This window comes from Artemia franciscana, chromosome 16, assembly GCF_032884065.1.
Source record: "Artemia franciscana chromosome 16, ASM3288406v1, whole genome shotgun sequence".
Taxonomy (NCBI): Eukaryota; Metazoa; Arthropoda; class Branchiopoda; order Anostraca; family Artemiidae; genus Artemia; species Artemia franciscana.
The window spans coordinates 22,793,485-22,815,190 of NC_088878.1; the positions used below are offsets into that span (position 1 = coordinate 22,793,485).

At 37.1% G+C, this 21,706-nt stretch overlaps 2 protein-coding genes across 4 annotated transcripts in view; one reads left to right on the forward strand and one right to left on the reverse strand.

Annotated features, from left to right (window-relative positions):
* The window catches only part of LOC136037239 (ras-related C3 botulinum toxin substrate 1-like), a 44,098-nt gene extending 40,405 nt beyond the window's left edge, over positions 1-3,693 (reverse strand). The window contains exon 1 of one of the 3 annotated variants that reach the window (XM_065719850.1): positions 3,646-3,693. In XM_065719850.1, the coding sequence (XP_065575922.1) occupies positions 3,646-3,648 (3 nt within the window). In that variant the 5' untranslated portion in view covers positions 3,649-3,693. The other 2 variants (XM_065719851.1, XM_065719852.1) reach the window with 2 other exon arrangements.
* Positions 3,694-7,788: 4,095 nt separating this feature from the next.
* The window catches only part of LOC136037240 (protein FAM43A-like), a 57,825-nt gene continuing 43,907 nt past the window's right edge, over positions 7,789-21,706 (forward strand). Inside the window, exon 1 of the mRNA XM_065719853.1 lies at positions 7,789-7,874. The gene's annotated coding sequence lies outside the window, so the exon portion shown is untranslated. The remainder of the gene's footprint in view (positions 7,875-21,706) is intronic.

Genomic DNA, 21,706 nt, shown 5'->3' on the forward strand with positions numbered 1-21,706 from the left:
CATGAATGGGATAATCTGCTCATTGATACTCTGTCTTTCTTCAGGCTCAGTTCTCATCAAATCTTCTTGCAGCAGGTCAACTATGGGCCTCACCTTGAACAAACAATCATGTCCAGGATTGGTTTTTGGCTTGTACTTACTGTTGTCATTGAAGTGCAAGTACCTTCATATCAATGTGAAACAGTCTCAGGACATCTTTCCAGAGACAAGAGTATAGTTCAGCTCCTTCTCCCAGTAGAGCTTGTAGCTAGGCAATCTTATTATTCCCATGTAGAGAGTTATTGAAAGGTAAGAGTAAATCTCTTGTTTTGTGACATCAATAAATTTGTTATCCTTTGTCATTGCATAGCAATTCATCTCTAACAATATCTTTTCAGTCATTTCATCAGAGAAAAACCTAGAAAATATTTGGCTGGGGACATGGACTCTGTTGGTGGGGGAGTATATGCACATATAACCTGCTGATTTTCAATATAAGGTTCAAAGTCCTTGTAACACCACTTGTATTTGCCTTTTTTTTGTCGGTTTACCTTTTTGGCTGAAGGTTGCTGATCTTCAGTTGCCCTGTCAGAGCTAGTAGAGGGCCCAGGTTCTTCAAGATCATGGGGCTCAAGAAATTTATTGGGAGGGAGGCTGTCTCACATCAGTTCCAGCTGCATTAACTCATAGAAGTTGGTTAGTTCAGGGTTCAGCAGTAAGTACTGGCTATCACTCTTGTCCTCACCAGAATCTGAAAGATACAACATCTCAGAAACATCTCCATCTTGTAGTTCCATAAACATTTCTAGGGCTTGTTCTGGTTCAAAATTTCACTGAGCATGCAAGTTTTGTGACTTCTTCAATGCCTTCTCAAACTTGTCACCCATCTTGAAATATACTTTGGATATAAATTTGTTAAAACAATCAAATATATGAAATATGCTTATTATTTTCCCTCAATGTTCTTTCATGCAATAGCTGTCAAGTTGTTGACCCTTATGGATGGATGTCCTTTCAAAAGGACAGCTTGTCAGAAACTAGTTCATACACCAGCATTGTTACTGTTGGATCCTAGCCTCTTATCAAATTCTAATTTAACACTATCTAACTACACTCTGATTTTTTTCTAGAATTTTTGAAAGTCATTTAATAATTTTAATAATATTTTAATCAGTACCCACCTTTCACCCCTTTCTGGACCTCTCTCACCAATCTTGGCCTACACTGAACCAAGTGTCACACTGCCTTGTGCAACATCTTGTTTGACATGTCTTGAACTGCTGAATCATATAAGAGATGGTATATGCCAATTGAAACCATACACAAGTCATTGCTACCAATCAAATGTGATTGTCCTTTTAAAAGGACATCTGGACTTAAAGGGTGAACATGTTTCCTTCTCAATAGCCCTTTTCTGGAATCTTTTCCTTCTTTTCAAAAAAAAAAATGGAATTTCAAGAAACATCATTCTAGGCCTACTTCTTATGATTTATTATAGCCCATTTGTTTTGAGTCTATCACCTATGATGATCTGACTAGAATTCTTCTCTCTCTTAGGAAGCCTACTACTCCTCAATTTTTATAGGTACCGTACTTATGTATTATTCAGAACACACTTGATAAGCAAAGTTAATTTTCTTTTATCAAACAAACTAATATGCAGGTTGATTTTATGAGAAAACCTGGTTTCATAGCCACAAAGACAAAAGGTTAGGTTTGAATTCTAAGTTGTAATTTTACAATTTTTCTAATAAAGTATTATATTTTTATTGTATTTTGTTTTTATTTCATTAGCTTTATCAAAAGTTTAGGCTATATATTTGCACATTAGTGGGGTAGGGATGGGGTCCATTATATCAAATACCCAAATTAACCTAAACTAACCATCTCTATATATATAAAATATTTAATTAACATGTACCTGCATTGTAGTTTGTTTCACAAAAGAAACAAACTACTGTTTTTTATACTGTAAAATTCTGGTTGAGCTACTTTTTGCTATCTTTGGAAGAGGTTAGGTTAGGGAAAAGAAACTTTCAGGAAAGAATCCAGGGTCAAAAGCATACTCTGGGAAGGCAAGCCAAGCTTCTATGTAAACCCTCTTCAGATTTGCTAGTCTTAGAAATTTGCCTAATTGACAGATCTATTACCTTTTAAAATTTTGACAAAGCAACATTTTGCCTTAAATTTTAGTTATTAGTTTCTTTCTCTCTGGTTTTATTTCTATAAATACAATTCCTGCTGTTTGAGTAGAATTTTAACCAATATCAATGTCTTTTTTTTCAAAGTTTAGGAAATGTATTTGCATTTCTCTGAAATTTCATAAATTGGGATTGAGCAAAGTTGTAAAGCTGAAAACAGTTTTTTGAAGCCTACTTCATTTAAAAACATGTATTCAGCAAGGTTTCACTTTTATAACAAATTTTTTTTAAAGGTCATCAGAAGTCACTGTCCTCTAGAGGGAGGAGTGGAGGTAGGTACTTCAAAATACCCTCCTGGGATATACTTTACTCTGTGGACCTATACCTGAAAGTTTCATTTCCTTAAACTAACCCCTTTCCAAGATAGTAACAAGTAGCTAAACTATAATTTTACATTTCTGAACTTATGGGGGAAATAGAAGCATAATAATAGTGAAAATAACATACAGATTAAAATTATGGTAAAATTCTAGTTGATTGACTTCTTGCTATCTCAGAAAAGGGTTAGGTTAGGAAAATAAGGATTTGCAGAAACTTTCAGGGAGGGTTCTACAGGCTAAAGTATGTCCCAAGAAGGTATTTTGAAGTACCTACCTCTATTCCTTCTCCCTCTAGAAGGCACTGACCTTTGATTACCTTCAAAAATATGTGTCTTACAAAAGTGAAATCTTCTGCTTGAATGAAGTACATCAAAATTGTTTTCAGCTTCACAACTTTGCTCAATCCCAATTTATAAGGTTATAAAGATATGCAAATACATTTCCTAAATTTTGAAAAAAAAAACATTGATATGGCTCAGAATTCTAGTCAAATAACAGGAATCACATTTTTCCAAACTAAAGACAGAGAAAAAGCAACTGGTAACTGAAAATTAAGGTAAAATGTTGTTTTGATAGAATTTCAATAGGTATAGACCTGTCATGTAGGCAAAGTTCAGGGCCCTCTAGAGGGAGAAGGAGTGGAGGTGGGTACTTTAGAATACCTTCCTGGGATATACTTTAGCCTGCAGACCCATCCATGAAAGTTTCATTTTCCTAACCTAACCCCTTTCTGAGATAGCAACAAGTCACTCAACTAGAATTTTATCTTTATTATTCTCTTTCAAATATAATAGCCTAATTACTTGTCTTGTAAATTCAGTTTTAAGCCTTCTTTGGACCACAAGAAATGATAATTTCTATAGTTTGTTGGTTTCAAACATACAATTTGATTATCGAATTGATTTTCTTATGGTCACATAATTGCAAGCATTGATTTGTCACTATTAATGGCTATCAGTAGGCTACTTCAGGACAACTTACTGTGGTCTACAGGCGGTTTCCATTAGGATGCATTTACCTATCTCAATAACTTTCTCGGATGCAAAACGCCCTGGATAGAAGTTTTAGATAGAAAACCTTACAAATCAAATTATATCAAGGAGGGGACGTCATTTTAACTACAGAATAGTCTAAACTCTAAATACCATGTAAAACTTTTTCTTCCTTTCTTCTTGAGGTAGGAGTGGCGAGGTTTGATTCTAGATGGCGAAGAAATTCAGTTTGTTCCGTATTTTTTTCGTTTAATGGACCATTATGTAAAAATCAGGATTGCTGGCGTTGATTATTTATCAGAAAATCATGCAATTGTTTGCGTTTAATGATTATAATTGAAAGTCTGGTTCATAAAATTACTTGTTATATTTTATTGGAGCTGCAAATTCTGAAAATTGGGATGACAAAGCTAATAAAATAGAATCCATTAAGCAATGGATGGCAAATTATTTCTTATTAAAATAGGCGACCAGAGAAGAGAACTACAAGTGATTTTACCTATTAATCTATTGTAAAAATAATGAAAGATAAATCCACTATACGGTGAAGATTTACGACTGATACTTTCAGTTAAAAATTTGCTTGTGATCCTGAAAATAGATTCCATTCTATGTACAAATTCTAACTATTAAGTATGTAGGGTAATGTATGCACATTTACAGTGATAAATCTAGTGGAGTAAGCAGAATTTCTCCTCATTTATTAAGCATACAGAGGACTATGCAATGTAAGATATTATAAACCTTAAATGTCGGTGAAAATGCTGCCAATCTAGCCTACAAATTATAAATTCTCCTCTACAGTAAAGCTGCGGCTACACTCGGCGTTTTCTGGAAAACTAGGGTGGAAATTTGAGGTGCATATAGAAGTCTACACTCGCAACAAATTCAAAAAATCAAAGTATAATCGTGTGATACACTTATGATGACTTCAGCCCAAAATCATGATTCAAGAAGCATAGATCAACATTTCATATTTCTGAACTAAATTTGAGCTTCTTATATGAATTTATATATATATATATATATATATGTCTGAGTGTGTGTGCATGTAGATTTGACGCAAAATGCTCCACACAGCCATGTTCACAAAGAACAAAGAAAAAAAAGAAAACAACATACGATACCAATTAAAAGAAAAAAACTAACATAGACATGTCAATCAAATAATTCCCTCCCATTGGGTCGTGCCCATTCAAACAAACTGCGCCAAATTCTGGATGCTGAAAAACGCCCGTTCTTCAACAATTTGGGCACCGAAAACTTTTCAACCTCACCCTCTCTAAAAAAAATGATTTCTCAAATCTCTTAAACCCTATCCTTCTCCGTAAAATACAGTGTATTTTCCCTCCATTCTCCATACATTATACAGCTGTAAGGATGATTTTTTGTTCTAACCCTTTACTAAATATCATCTTCTTTCCCCAAGTGGCAAATGATTACCTATACAAGAAATCACCCATTTAACATCATTCCTAGACGACCTAGCTATAAGATATTCCTCAATATTCGCACTGGTACAAAAACAACTCACTAATAGGTGATGAGCTCTCAATTTATGCAAAAATATCAGGACACACAACTTCCTCTTCATACAGACAGCCAAGACAGTCCTTGGAAGAAATAATGGCTCCAAAAAGCCATGGATCTCCGATGAGATCATTCAACTATGTAAAGACAACCGTGTTGTCGCTAATAGGCGAGACCCAGAAAGCAGAGACATTAATAAGCATCTTAAGTGAATAACAGAAAGGAAGATCATAGGCGCTCTAACCGCTTACATTCATAACAAATGTACCCAATGCGAGCTCGATTTCCGAAAAGGCAATACACATGTCGTGTACAAAAGAATACGAGAGCTTTCGATGTACAAAAAGGTACTAACAAATGTACTCCTGGATAAGGACGAGACTTCCATCAACGAAGCAACAGAGATAAGAGAGAGGTGGAAACAACATTTTCATGAAAAGTTAAACCCCCCAATCAATCCTAACCCTGCCGTTCTTAGGAACTCACCCATCTCCCCACTGGAACCCAGCCCACCGACACTCAGAAGCGAGGCTGAAGCTACCTTGAAGTCATTCAAATCAAACAAATAGCCAGGACCAGATGGATTGCAAGCAGAATTCCTGAAAGTTGACTCAAAAGTCGTAACAGACCTCAACCACAATTGCCACAGCTGCCTGGCACAGGGAACAATTCTCGAAAACGTAATGTTCCGCTACTATAATTCCTCTGCATAAGAAAGGGTCCAAATACGAATGTTAGAATTACCGTCCAATCAGCCTGACAAGCCAACCTGCCAAAGCGTTGACCAAGATACTACTGGACGGAATAAAAGCATTAACCAGTCACATTATCCCTGAGTAGCAGGCGGGTTTCCGAGCGAACTTCTTCACGATAGAACAGATTTTCGTCATCCGTCAAGTAATGGAAAAATACCTTGAATACGGTTAGGACCTCTATTAACTCTTCATTGACGTCAAACAAGCTTTCGACTTAATTTGGAGAGAGGGGCTTTGGCATATACTACTGTATTATGGTGTCCTGTTAAATATCGAATCACATATTCGTAACATGTCTGAGCGGCTTAGAACCCAAGTACAAACAGTTGAGGAAAAAATCAAATCTCTGCATATGGAATATGGAAGCAAAATCAAATCTCTGTGAAGCTAAGACTTAAACTATTCTTCTCCATCATTATTTCTATAGCTATTTACGGTTGTGAAACATGGACTGTCAGAGTAGAAGACTCCAGGTGACTCGCCACGTTTGAGACAAAGCTGCTGCGTCGAATTACTGACATAGCATGCGTAGATTTTAGTAATGCCCAATAATATTCGCCGAATAACAAAAGTTGGCAGTTTTATGGATACTGTCTGTTTGTTAAAAGGTTTAACTATTGACAAATTTCGCCACTTATTAATATAATACCAATAATATGACAATGAAGATGAAAAATTTCAAATTAATATTTTGTTAAAAACAATAAAATAGGTACCGACAAATCAGCCCCTAAATTTGACCACTTTAAAAGTCTTCATTGTGCGCAGTAACACATTGACTCACCATATTAGAATGACATGATTTGCAAATACAGAAAACACCTTTCTCTTAATTATTGTGCACCTCATAAAGCTATTTCTAAGCCGTCTATTTGCAGATAGATCACAGAAACTTTATTATTTGATCTTTTTACTTATGTGGCATAGACCTTACTAGTTATGGCGTTCATAACAACAGACCTGAGTCGACTTCCCATCTTAATGCGAGAGCAATTGATGTGGATCACACTGTGGAAAACAACCACAGGGCTAATTTAAAGAAGTTTGCGAAGCTCTACAACAAATCAATTAATCACGAGCTGCACAAGTCGGCAGTCTGAATGATAAAACCTAAACTGCATCTGAAATCTTGTATCACATTCTAAATTTCTAAAAGTCTAAAAATTCTAAACAGTTAACAGCAAAGGTATCAGTTATCATGTATATTAACTTAATTCAAGCTAGATTAAAAAAGTCCTATGAACTTCAAGACAAAACTACGATCCTACGCCTTGGAGTAGAACTTAAAAAAAACTTGTCAAGCATGAATTTCGGTCAAAGACGTAGCACCTCCATAACTGAAAATTCAACAGTCCTACCAATTTCCTTCTCGCTGAACTTTCAGTGCTTTACCCTGAGCTTAACCATCACATACAGCATATGTAATTTAAAACATCCTTGTGATTGTTAGTTCATCCAAGCGATTACGGGCGTTTTTCTCAGTTGAGCTCTCTGTCTCACAGGCACTCTATCTTTGGAGTAGTATTACAACCAAATTCCCAACATGTTGAGTTCTCGTTTAATTTATAAATTAAAATTTAAAGGGAAACATTTATCAGAGGCATATTTAAGCTAGGTATCTTAGAACATATTTTAATTTTAAACATTTTAAGCAACATTTTATGTGTTAAAGTGTTGATTAAACATACTGATGCATACAGGTTTGCATATAAGCCTGCATTAACTCACCCTAATGCTTCGGACAACTTATAATGACAAACTTTGTAAGTATGTGTATTGTATGTATTCTCTATGTGAGCAATGGCAAGTTTCAATGAATCCTTCCTCAAAACAGTACAATGGTCTGCAATATACATCAGAAGTAAAATCTTCGCTTGTCTAGTATAGCTTTTTGCACATGATTCAAGATCCTGCAAAACTGAAAAATAAAAGGCCACCGAATCCATGGGAAAGGCAACGATGAGATTTTTCGAAAAAAGATTATTAATTCTGCTTTAGACGGCAACCATGGCTATAATTTCCATTTTCATTATTATTTATTCTAATTTTAGAAATTTGAGAATCTCAATAGGCTATATTCCTATGTACTGAGTAATGGTAGGTTTTATTTCTCTTGTGCCAATCGACATCCAGAATTAGGATCACTTCAAAATGAGCTTTCTATAAAGAAAGTAATTAAAGAGCTAGCCTAGGCAATTTCTTTGAGCCTTCAATAAATAGGCAGTTGGCAATGAAGGAATCAAAAGCTTCAAGCCTAGCCTTTTGTGCCTGTTTTTCTAATCAGATTATGCTATGTTACATTTCTTTCATTTGATATTTACTTTTTAAAACCACTTTGGTATAATTTTAGACAAGCTGCTTTTGGATAGGCTATCTTTAAACATTGAGTGATGGTAGGTTTTATTTCCCTAGTGCCAATTGACATCCAGAAATTAAGCTAGCCTAGATCACTTCAAAATGAGCTTTTTATTAAGAAAGTAATTAAAGAGCTAGCCTAGGCAATTTCTTTGAGCCTTCAATAAATAGGCAGTGGGCAATTAAGGAATCAAAAGCTTCAGGCCAAGACTTTTGTGCCTGTTTTTCTAAATAGATTAGGCTAGGTTGCCTTTCTTTCATTTGATACTTACTTTTTAAAACCACTTTGGTATAATTTTAGACAAGCTGCTTTTGTGTAGGCTGTCTTTAAAAGAGGCTAGGCTACATCAGAAAAATGAAACTTTGGTAAAATTCTAGTTTAGTGACTTCTTGCTATCTTGGAAAGGGGCTAGGCTAGGAAAATGAAACTTTCAGGGATGGGTCTACAGGCTAAAGTATGTCCCAGGAAGGTGCTTTGAAGTCCTACCTACCTCCACCTAGAGGGCCCTAACCTTTGATGACCTTTAAAAATATGTGTGTTATTAAAGTGAAACCTTGCAAAATAGGTCTTCTGCTTGAATGAAGTAAAAAAAAAAAAATTGTTTTCAGCTTCAGAACTTTGCTCAATCCCAATTTATAAGGTTTTAAAGATATACAAATATATTTCCTAAATTTTGAAAAGAAAACATTGATATTACCTTACCTTAAATTGCATTTGCCAGCAAGATAAGGTGGTAGACCCTCCTGTAGTTCTTGCTGGTGGTGAGTGATGTAATTATGTTAGCTTAGCTTCCCAGTCCAGCCTTCACTCAGCCCTTTCCCAGTCCCTGTTGACTCCAGCCTTGAAGGAGTGGGGAGTCTCAGCTTGGATGGTAGACTCAGATAGGCTATTCCAGAGGGGGACCACCTGAATGGAAAAGAAGCCATGTTGTTCCCTTCTCCAACATCCAGGCAGGTGAAGCTTTAGACTATGACCTCTTGAATTGTTAGCCAGGGAGGGGGTGAAGATCTGGTTCAGGTGACTGTATTTGAAAATTTTGCATGCCATGATCACATCTCCTCTATATCTTTGATACATGAGGGTTGGAAGTCTCAGAGACCTTAGGCAATCCTGGTAAAGGATATTATTTAAGCCATGGACTAGTTTGGTTGCTCTCCTTTAGACACTTTCAAGGGCTCTTGTGTCCATTTTATTTTGGGGAAAGGCCAAAGTCAAGCCAAACTCAAGGTGGGGACAGACAAGGGATTTATACAGTTTTGTAACCACACATGACTTTCTGGTTACAAAAGAGCACTTAATGAGTCCAAGGGCTTGATTAGCTTTTGCAACCTGAGTGTGGCTATGGAATTTTAAATCTTTGTCCACCATGACACCTAAGTCTCTCTCCTCAGCAACTGCTTCCAACTGATCACACCCTATATGGTAGGGATGGTGGGGGTTATTGCGCCTTAAGTGCAGTACCTTGTATTTAGTTGCATTGAATTGTAGGGCCTAAGCTGATGACCAGGAGGATAGCCTGTCAAGGTCCAACTTAATGCAGGCTCTTTCTTCTTCAGTTTCAGCAGGCCCAATGAGCTTACAGTTGTCAGCATATAATGTTAAAAGGTTGCATAGATAGGTTGTACAGTCATTAATATATGCTGAACAATGTTGGCCCAAGGATGGTTCCCTGTGGGACACCCCTTATAACCAGGGAAGTGGAGGAGAAAACTGGATTGCCATTATCAGTGTAGATGATGACACATTGAGATCTTCCAGTTAGGAATGCTCCAATCCAATCAATCACATCCTCATGCACCTGGTAAGCTTTAAGCTTCAGCATCAGGTATGAGTGTTCAACTTTGTCAAAGGCTTTAGCTTGGTTGAGTAATATGATGTCAACTAGTTTACCCATATCCAAAATCTTAGTTGCATGATCATATGACTGAATAAAGTTGGTGTTGATTGACCTGCCCCTGTGAAATCCATGTTGTCTATTGCTAATAAGAGTATTTTCTTCTAAATAGTTTATTAGAGCATGGTTAATATCAGGTCCAGCAGCTTTGTTGGAGTTTAAACTTTTTAGTATTTTAAATACATCTTCTTGAGTAATTATTACAGGAGGCATTGTCTTATGTACTGTTACAGGAGGTATGGTTGGGAGTGTAATACCAAGTGGCTTTGAGGTGAAGCTTGTGCAAAAGCTGGCATTCATGTAATCAGCAATTTCTTTTTGGTCAGTAGTACTGGAGCCATCTGATTTTTTAGCTGGTTGGTGCATTGATGGGAAGGGTTGTTGGCTTTAACATAACACCAGAATTTTTTGGGGTTTTTCTTTGAGTCATTTGCAATAGATTCTTCATGGTCTCGGATAACTTTTCTTGTCATGTTTCTCAGCTTGTTTTGGAGCATGGTGTATTTGTTGTGATGGTTGTCACACTTGCATTTTAGATATTTATTCCATGCTCTATTTTTCTTTCTGATAATTTTCTTAATATTCCTGGGAAGGTATGGATGAGTCTTTGGTTTATCTGACCAATAAACCTTTGTATGCTTCCTACATGCACCTAGTAAAGTAGACTTAAAATGATTCTTACTAGATTCAACATCTGTCTCATCTGATAATTCCTCATCCCAATTTATATTAGCTAGTTCTTCAGGGATCAAAGTGTAATTGGTAAAAGTTCTCTTAAGTTTACCATCATGACCATGGTTAATATTAATGCCATTCATTATGCATATGTGGTCACTTGCACCAATAGCTTGAAGGTAACAAGTGGAAGTAATCTTCTCAGGATCATTTGTAATAAGGTCTAGTAATGATGGTTGTTGTGAATGTCTAAATCTAGTGGGTTGCATTATTATCTGAGTTAGGAAGTTGTCAGCAAGGGTTTGGGTGGTTGTGTAGGAGGGGCTATTAGGGGGTGAGTACCCAATACCTTCAAACCAACAAACTTCTGGCATATTAAAATCATCATAAAGCACAAGTGATGAATTTAGATTGCATAACATCTGTATTAGGTTAGAAACTGTTTGGTGCAATACTAGTTGGTTTGGAGCTGATGGGCTATGGTAAAGCACACCAATATTCACAGTTTTGAATCCCATCAGAAGTCTAACCAATACATGTTCCCCCAAGCATTAGTAGGTTGAGAAATAGAAAAATCGATTTTATCTACCTTAATTACAAGTCTAGTGTTAATAGCCACTCCTCTTTGACACAAGTTACTGTCTAGGTTGCTCAGGAGTAAGTATCCAGGGATTTGAATATCTGTGTCATCCAATTTAGTCAACAAGTTCTTAGGACACACCTCACAAACACAGAAAACATCTACACCCTTTTCATAAAGTAACACTTTTAGTTCTGAAAGTTTTGGCACTAAAGAATCAATGTTTGTGCATAATATTTGTAGTATGTCCATTTTCTTTGGCTGGCTAGGCTGTTGCTAGTTCTGGCTTTGCAACTCTGAAATGGATTTTTGTCACCCAAGCTAGTAGTGATGTAGTTGGTTTCAGACAAATCAGATGCAACACTTGATAGAGAGACAGACCTCAAAACTGAAGCCACGGAAACAAAGGTTGAACTTATAGAAGTTGTTCTGGCTCAGCTTGATGCACTATTTACAAGGGATATGGGTAAGTCTAGTGAACCACTGAGAGAGGGAGGGGGGAGGACTCCCTCCCCCCAGGGGATCATGTTTTTGACACAATGGTGCCATCATGGATGACAAGGTTTTTTTCACCAGCTGCTGCATGCTTCTTTATCTCTTCAACTAGTTCTTTCCTTCTCTGGTGGTCTTCATCGGATGCATCTGCAAAGAAGGAGATACTCCCCCCCTTGCTCTCAAGGCCTTCAATATTTCCAGTTTTATTTTGTAATCATTTATAGAAAAAAGGATTGGGTTTGGTCTATCTAAGGTACTTGTATTCTTACCATTAGGTAGATGTTTCAAGTTAGTAAAAGCCCCAACATTAATTGAGAATTCATCTTTTAAGTAAGTTGGGATGAATTGAGCATTGTTGGTTTGCACAGGAATGCCATAGGCAATCAGATTAAGTCATCTTCTGTTTCTGTCTTGCTCTTGTCTCACTATTTTGCGGACATCTGTTTCAAGACGGGTGGTTGTAGAATTTTCCACAAGTTTCTGCACATCATCTACAGAAACCTTCAATTGTATAGCCGTCTTGAGCATTTCCACCTGAGCCCTCATAGTGTCTAAAGAAGTCTGCATATCAGATCTGAAACCAGCAAACATGTCACACATTTCACTACAATGGGAGTTGAGAGTGCTTTTCACTATATTTGGAACATCAGGTTTACTTGAACCCGTTTTACATAATGGGCATGTCCAAATACTTCCAAGTCTTTTGTTCATTTTACAGAAAATGTTGTGTTCAGCTGTACTCATTCCTAGACATGTTGCACAGAGCCATTTATCACAGTTATTTGAGCTCAGAATTTTACTCAAATAACAGGAATTGCATTTTCAGAACTAAAGGCAGAGAAACAACTGGTAACTGAAAATTAAGACAAAATGTTGTTTTTTCAAAATTTCCATAGGTATAGACTTGTCATGTAGGTGAATTTCAGGGCCCTCTAGAGGGAGAAGGAGTAGAGGTAGGCACTTCAAAACATTTTCCCAGGAGATACTTTAGCCTGTAGACCCATTGCCAAAAGTTTCATTTTTCCTAACCTAACCCCTGACCAAGATAGCAAGAAGTTGTTAAACTAGAATTTTACCCCTTCTTCTGATTTTTCAGTCTTAGAAATGTGCCTAACCTACTAATATAGATCCACCTTAATTTTCAGTTTCTTTTCCTTTTGAAAATGTAATTCCTGTTAGGCTATTTGAGAAAATTTTTAAGCCATATCCATGGGGTTTTCCAGGAGATAATTTTCTCAAAATCCTGGGGGGGGGGGCAATCATGGAGCCAGTTTTCCCAAATCAATCAAAAATTACGGTAAATACTGAAAAATGATCCATATACTACCATAAAGACAAAGATATAGGCTACTAAAGAAAACTGATCCTCTCTGGATACTTGAATTATGCAGGCTTATCTTGATTTTGACAAGATTTTTGAACACACTAAATTTCAGCTGGTGGGGGGGGGGCTGACTGAGGTATACAGGGGGCAGTTGCCCCCCTGCCCCATTACAAATTATGCCCCTGTTTTTTTGATATTTCGGAAATATGTTTACAGGTGTTTGAAACCTCTTAAATTGGAATTAAGCAAAGTTGTGAAGTTAGAATTTCCTTTCTTTCACTTCATTTAAGCAGAAGATCTATTTTTTTTTAAGATTTAACTTTCATAGCACAAATATTTTGAAGACTATCAAAGGCCAGTGCCTTCTAGGGAGAGAAGGATTAGAAGTAGGTGCTCCAAATATCTTCCTATCCATATTTTAGTCTATAGATCCATCCCTGAAAGTTTCATGGTATTAGTCTAGGACACTAGGTCAACGTATTAACAAAATAATTCTTACTTTATAATATGCAGAATAATTGGAGTTACCACATTTTGCATTGGGAGACCCTTTATCATCACTTTTTTTTTATTGTTGTACAGTCTTTTTTTAAACAAGTTTCTGAAAAAATGAACATGGAATTGACTTTTTTTTTCCATTTTCAAATACTCTATGTATGTAATTAAAGACCATCAGTGCCATCTAATTACATTTTCACATCACATGTCTGTAGACAAATAATGATAAATTAGGTTAGGTTAGATGGCCTATGGGCATACATTTTTCAAGACTTAGAGAATAGACACAAATATTTAGAAATGTAATACAAAAACTGGAAATACAAGGAAAGAAGTGAAAATGAAGATTTTTTTTCCTCATGTGAAATGTGTAAAAAAAAAACAACAACATATTATTATACACTCCCAAAAAAGGCTTGTGCCAACTTTTCCTCTTGCTCAGATTATCTGTCTATTATTTATCTTCATTTAGCCATGGCTTGATGGAAACTTCATTTTAATTCAAAAATTGACAGATTTTGTGATTGTTTTTGTTCATTTTTTGGTTATTTTGAGAGGAGTGCAGAATGTTGGCTTTTCAATGATTGAATAAAGTTGTTTGGAGTTATTGATGGGCTTGTGAAACAATTCCCTTTGAATCTAGTTGGAAAAAGAACAAAAAAGTAGGCTAAACAAACTAGCCTATTTGACTCCCCATTAAACATTTTTAAATTAGACTAATAGGGCTAAAAATCAGTAGCCTAGGTGATTGAGCAAAATTACGTAAAACTATAACCCTCACATCTTGTTACTAAAGAGAAATTGAGGAGAATTGTATATATCAATATGGATTGTATGTATCAGAGAATTGTATATATCAAGCTATGTATCAATATGGTTATTATCAAATTATTGAAGATTAAACATTTGAAATTATCAGTTAGTTGACTTACTTAAAGTGACATCTTTTAGAAGATACCTTAATTACCTTAATTACCTTAATTTGCACTTCAGAGCAAATTAAGATCTGTAGATCTGTTGAATGCTCCTGAGTTGAGTCGGTGATGTCTCATAGCAGGTATGAGCAGGACGGAATGTCCCACTCATACTTCCAGTCTTTTGTGGCCCACTCTTTATCCAGTGCCTTCTTGAATGCTTTGGGGGTGGGGGCTGAGACTGTTGCTTCACACAGTTCATTCCAGGGGTTGACGACTCTGTTGGTGAAGAAACTTTTTCTGGCCCTGGTTCTGACTGACTGCTTGAACAGCTTCTTTGAGTGTCCTCTGGTGCACTGTGGGGGGCCTGGGTGGATGGGCAGGATCTTGGCATATGATGAGTTCAGCAATTTGCGGGTCATCATCATATTGCTACGGTTGCGCCTGTACACGAGGGTAGGGAGGTTGAGAGCCCGTAAACGATCTTGATAAGGTTTGTCTCCAAGGTTTGTGATGGCCTTGGTTGCTCTCCTCTGGACTCCCTCAATTAGCCTGACATCTCCTTTGTATGTTGGGAAGGCAGCGCACATGCCAAAATCCAAAACGGGTCTGACTAGTGCCTTGTAAAGTTTCAGGAAAACTAGTGGGGATCTGCTGGTAACTGTTCTTTTGATCAGGCCTAAGTTTGTGTTGGCCTGGGACACGCTCTTGATGGTGTTGGCATGGAACTTGAGAAGGCTGTCAACGATGACCCCAAGGTCGCGTTCCTCTGTGCTGGTCTTGATGGGTGGATTGGAGTTGGAGGCATGTTCATGCATATGGTATTGGGCGCATGGGTTTGAGGATCCAAAGTGTAGCATGCTGCACTTGCTTATATTGAACGATAAGAGCCATTTGTCTGCCCACAGCTGGATTTTCTGGACGTCTGTTTGCAGGGATTTTACATTCACTGCTCCAAATAGCTTTGAGTCGTCAGCATAGAGAGACAATTTGTTTTCCACCTTGCTGAATATATCATTGATGTAGATGTTGAACAGTGTAGGACCAAGAACAGTTCCCTGCGGCACTCCACTGATGACATCACAGGGCTCGGAAAAGACCTTTTCACCTCCAGCACCAAATAGCCTGACTCTCTGGGTTCGTCCTGACAGGAAGTCCATAAGCCAATTAACCAGGTTGGGGTGTAACTGGGCAGCAGTAAGCTTTTCTCTTAGCCTTTTGTGTGGGACTTTATCAAAGGCCTTAGCAAAGTCTAGTAAAACTAGGTCCACTGGCAATCCTTTGTCAAGCAAATCTGTAATGATGTCATATGTTTCCAGTAAATTTGTTTCAACTGACTTTCCTGGTTGAAACCCATGCTGATTAGGGGATAGGATATTGTTGACTTTCAGATGTTCCAGTATTGTATCATTGACCACTCTTTCAAGGATTTTTGCGACTACTGATGTGAGACTTATAGGTCTGTAGTTTTCTGCTTTAAGTCTGCTGCCTTTTTTGAATATTGGGGTCACAAAAGCAGTTTTCCAATCAGATGGGACAGATTTGGCATTAATAGACTTTTGGAATAGGTCAGACAGTGGTCCTGCGATGATGGTTGCCAGTTCCTTCAGCAGTCTTGGGTGTAAGTGATCTGGTCCAGCTGATTTATTCGTGTCAAGATTTTGAAGCCGTTTGAGGATGTTGGAGGGGTTGATGCTGACTTGCTCCATCGTTGTGGGGGCTTCATAGCCTGGGCAGTTTGGCAGGGGGCCTTCCGGTTCACAGGTGAAAACTGAAGCAAAGTGCCTATTTAGTTCGTTTGCTACATCAGTTATGTTGGTTACGGTAGTGCTACAGGGTTTCACCAGTCTGGAGATAGTTCGACGGGAGTGGTTCTTGCTAGAGACATAATTCCAGAATTTTTTAGGATTTGTCTTACTTTCTTTGGCAAGATTGGACTCCAGATTTTCGTAGAGTTTTCTGGTGAGGTTTCTCAGCTTGTTTCGTGCCTTGGTGAATTTTGTGTGTTGCTGCAGGTCTCCTGACTGCCTGAACTTTTTCCATGACCTCTTTTTCCTGTTTATTTCTCTTTTGATGTCTTTTGTCATGTAGGGGAGGGATCTAGGTTTTGGTTTGAAACTGGTCTTTGTGTGGGCATCCTGAGCTTTCAGTAAAACACCCTTGAATTTGGTCCATTGTTTGTCAACTGTGCCACTTAGTACATTCGGCCAGTCTGTAGTGGATAATTCATTTCGAATAGCAATGTAGTCGACAAACACTTTTTTGACTAGCTTGTTCTTAAGTACCTTCACTTTCAGCATGAGCTCTATAGTTAGGTGATCGCTTTTACCAAGGGGTGGTGAGTAATCAATACTTTGAACTAAGCTTTTGTCATTCAAGATAACCAGGTCAAGTATTGTTGGGCGCTGAAACAATCTGTATCTAGTTGGTTGGTCAACTATCTGGTGTAGGGACAATTCACTGAGGCAATTTAGGAAAGGCTGTTGCTTGTCTTGTTTGGTTGGAGTGGCACCATATCCAAAACCGTTTATCCAGTTTATAGATGGAAGGTTGAAATCGCCGGTAATAAGCAGATGTCCTTTGAGGTTCGAATTTAGTGTGCATATTATTTCTGCTATTGCTTGTTCGGTTACAACTTGGGATGGGGCTGAGGGACTTCTGTAGATGCATCCGATTCTGACTGTCTCTGACACATGGCTCCCTGGCACACATAGATCAAAGCAAACTGCCTCAACAAAGGGGCAAAGGAGAGGAACATCAATTATCTTTGTATTGTATCCTGCTTTAGCGAGGGCTAGTGTTCCTCTTTTGCAACCCTGGGACGAGAGATTTGAGAGAACTTGGTAACCCGGGATTTTCACATGGGAATTGTGAAGTTTGTTACTACTGTTTTTAGGGCAGACTTCAGTCAGTAAGATCACATCGAACTTTTTTGAGTCAATTAGGGTTTTTAGTTCATCAATTTTGTTGGGCAACTGGTCAACATTAGTAACACATACACTAAAGTCAGAACTTACGGTTGCTGGTTCTGGTTGGCTTCTGTCCAGTATGGTTTGTCTGTTGTTATTTTCACCAGAGTCACTTTCTTCCTCAACAGAAACCAATTACGCTATCTTATTTTGATGTATTTATCCTTTAGTGTTTCTGTTTTATTCACATATTAACAAAAAGCTATACTTCTTCTTATTCCAAAAATGTCACTTTTACTACTTGATATTTATTTCATAATTCACAAATATAATAATAATAGTTTTTCTATAACACATTATACAGAAAAAAAGAAGTAGACTAACTGAAAAAAGAACAATGCACAAAATTAACAACAACATGCTAACTTTATAGGCAAAAAAGGCAACTATACAATATGTAATTCAATTTTTGCTTTTCAAATTACTGATAAAAGTAGCCCTGACATGACTACACTTTGAAATTATGGTAAATTTAAGGCAGTTGATATTACTGACCTATGAATAAGGTGAACATACCACTTGATGCCTTTTTTTAATGGTATTTCCAAAAGTAATAATTTTATTTATTCTGAAATTCAATTTTAAACCCTTTACAGACCCTCAGAGATGATAATTATTTCTCTTATTTTAGATACCACATACATATAGGTTATGGAGGGGGGGGGGCAAATTTAAATCTTTTGAGCCATCTTACACTCAGTTTGTTACATGAAATAATGTATGAGTAGATGTATAATGCTGAGTAGGCATAAGTTTTAAATCAGTTTGAAAAGCCATATAACTTATAACAACCTCTAAAGTTTTTAGCTCTTGCTAAAAATTAGACCATAGTATGTTGGTAACATTTATTTACATTAGTTGAAACATCTATATAATTCTGTATTTTTGTCAGTGTATAGGGTTCTATTTGTATCCTTTGTGGAATTATTCTTATGGTCATAGACTAACCAGCTATACCACAGTTGCTGTTTATTTTTCCTTTGTCCATCTGAGGTGACTCCAAACAATAATCTTCAGGCTATTCTGAACAAATTGCAAGCATTCAGTTTCACCCCTCACTGAACAAATAAAGTGATGATTTATAAGTCGGCATGTTGTTTGTTTTATCTGCTGCTGCTTAAAAGTTAGCACTAAATACTAAGATGGTTTGCCTGAAAGGGTATTTTGAGACAGCCCCCTGGATGTGTTGGTCTTGCCTGTCAAAGTAGTTTTATGGCAGTGGAGAATTTTTGGTACTTTCTGATTTTAGTAACCACACTCAATAAATGAAGTTAGAAAACAATTCTTACTTCATAATATGAGGAGCAATTCTACCAAACACCTGCTATACTTTACCTCTAACCCCCCTAGTTTGCAAATTTATAGCCCAGATTATATTTCCTATCTATTCTCCCAATGCAGCTCTCTTGCCTCAACATGTGTGCCTGTAAATTGAATCACTGTCACAAAACAAGAACTGGAAAAACAAATGATGGGTGACTGAATGCATTGACTTATATAATTTGGAGTATATATTTGCTAGTTAGGGGGTGGTAAAATATAGCAAGTCTACATGCAAAATGGATTAGCTATATCATTCTGCATATTATGAAGTGTTTTCTAACTTCATGCTGTCCAAATATTGGTGTGGTTGCTATAATTAACAAGTATCAAATTCTTACTTGTCCTTTCAACATTTTCAGAAGCAAGGCAATATAACTTTTGGAAGTCCTGTCCTAATGCTGCTTGACAATCATTAAAGCCATGTTTCGATTCAAACTACCAATTTCTGCAAGAAAAAGGGAACCATCCACCATGCAAAATGCAGGGTAGCAAATTAGCAATGCTACTCGACAGTTTTAAAATTTGTTGGCAGATTTGGTATGAAAATATCATTTTTGCATATAAAAATAATTTTTGCTCAAGGAAAAGCTGTCTAAGCACAAATTGTGTTCTACCCTGTAAAAAATGGGTTAAGATAGTAGCAATGCTACTTGGAAGTTTTCATTGCCTAGTAAAATTTGTTGGCATATTTTGTCTGAAAAAATCAGTGCCTCCACTCTCCCCAAATTTTTTCAGATTTCTCCCAAAATCTGTCTTCTTGAAAAAAAATTGGTTCCCCAAAAATCCCCTTTGGTTCAGGGTGGCCATCCCTAGTGATTTATTTATAGTGACAACCCATCCCTAGTAACTATTGCTTTCACTTAACTTGACAAAATTTGTTCACTTCTTTCCAAAGTTTTTGTTTCAATTATTTACTAGACATCAAAAATCAGACATAGATCATTGAATTACTGACCTTTCTTCCTATGCTAGCAAAAGCATAATGTTTATAAGACTATATCATTTCATCAAAGATTCTTTTGTGACTTGTTGTAAAGAATTTCATGTGAATGTGTTTATATTCATTGTAATTCTGAGCATGGATGCAAATAGGGTTATTTTAGACAGCTGGACTGTGAGTTTAAATTTTGTTTTCTTCTGCTATTCGGTTTAATTTTCCAAGGTCTGAAAATACAAGAGAGTTAGATTAAAAAATTATTCTAAAATGAAAAGGGGAAGCATGGTACCTTTTCAGAGAGGGGGGAGGGGATTTCGTGAAAAACTTAGAGACATTTTTATTATCAAGCTATAAATTACATGAAAATACCACTCCAGACCTTTTTTATGCTCTTTCAAAATATAACTGTCATTTTACTCAGAAACTAAATGGACCCTTTAAGAGGATACCTTTTTCTATTATTTTCTGCAATTTAGTTTGAGTCTTATTATCTTTTACTCTGGGTTTTGGGCATTATATATTAATCTTAAATACATAATAAATGAATGTGTGATAGATTAAAGGGTACTTGTGCATTATACCACCAACACTCAAGTTGAAACTGTCTAAAACTAAAAAAACAAACCCATTTTATCTGTCTGTATTAAAAAACAATCAGCTTGCACTCATTGGAAAACAAGTAGTGGGTGACAGAATACATTGGAATTATATAATTGGGTTTATATATTTGCACATCAGGGGTAGGATCTTCTGAAATATCTCTTCTCACAAGATGTATGTGTCTCTTTCTTCTGCAAAAAGAGATGCATCTCTTTTCATGCTGCTGCTTTTTAAAACTTTTCCAAACTAGAAGTGTAGAAATTTCCGTCTCGTCAATTGTTAAGCAGTATATTAGAAACCCAGGTTACAACAATCTGCAAAGTAAAGCATAATATAAGCACAAGCGTAGCATAGCAAAACGTAAGCTAAAGCATATGCACAACATAGCAAGCAGGAGCATGTTACATCTCCTTTCTTCTGGACACTTTAACATGACAACAAAACTTAACAAAAATCTTCCATTTACGTGTTTCCACCCTTTCTTCCCCCCCCAAAAAAAAACAACAACAACAACTTATAAATTAAGCCTTTTTGGAGGTTTGATTATTCTCCCAAGACGTGTCATGATGGGTGGCGGTACTTCGTCCTGAATGTGGCTACTGACTTTTGGGCCTGACCCTGGGGCTTGAATAAGGACAGTTGGGGGTGGGCTTTTTGACGGGGTTGAGAACGCGTTTGGAGATGATGTGGAACTCATCTGCAGTACCCCATTTGAGTTGGTATGCTGATATTGTTCTAGATCTGTGTCATCTGGGGACATTCTCAGGTATTTTCGGTTTCGACGATATGCTTTCATATCTTGAGTTTGCACGACGTACGATCTTGGCAGTTCGTGTTTGTGCAACACGACAGCTGGTTCCCAAGATTTTCCTTGGATCTGTGCTTCCACAGATTGCCCTTGTTTCAGTTCTTGAAGGTCCTTTGAGTGACAATTGTAGTACTTTTGCTGCCTTAGTTGGCGCTCCAGGCAATTTTCAACAAATTCACATTTGGGAAATATTTTGGGAGTGAGATGCTCAAGGGTACAGGGCATTGTTGATCGCAAGTTCCTACTCATTAATAGCTGGGCAGGAGACACCATTCCATCTACTGTGGTATTTCTGTACTCAAGAAGGGCATTGCTCATTTCGCTTCTGCAAAATCGGGTCTTCTTTATCATGTTTTTTGCTATACCAACGGCTTTCTCTGCCAATCCGTTTGACTGGGCATGATAGGGACTCGACGCTCTGTGCTCAATGGACCACCTGTTGGTAAAGTCTTGAAATATAAGGGAGTTGAAATGTGGACCATTGTCTGAAGTAATGATGCGAGGGATCCCATGCCTTGCGAAATGGTCTATTCGCAAGGCCCTATTCGATCAACTT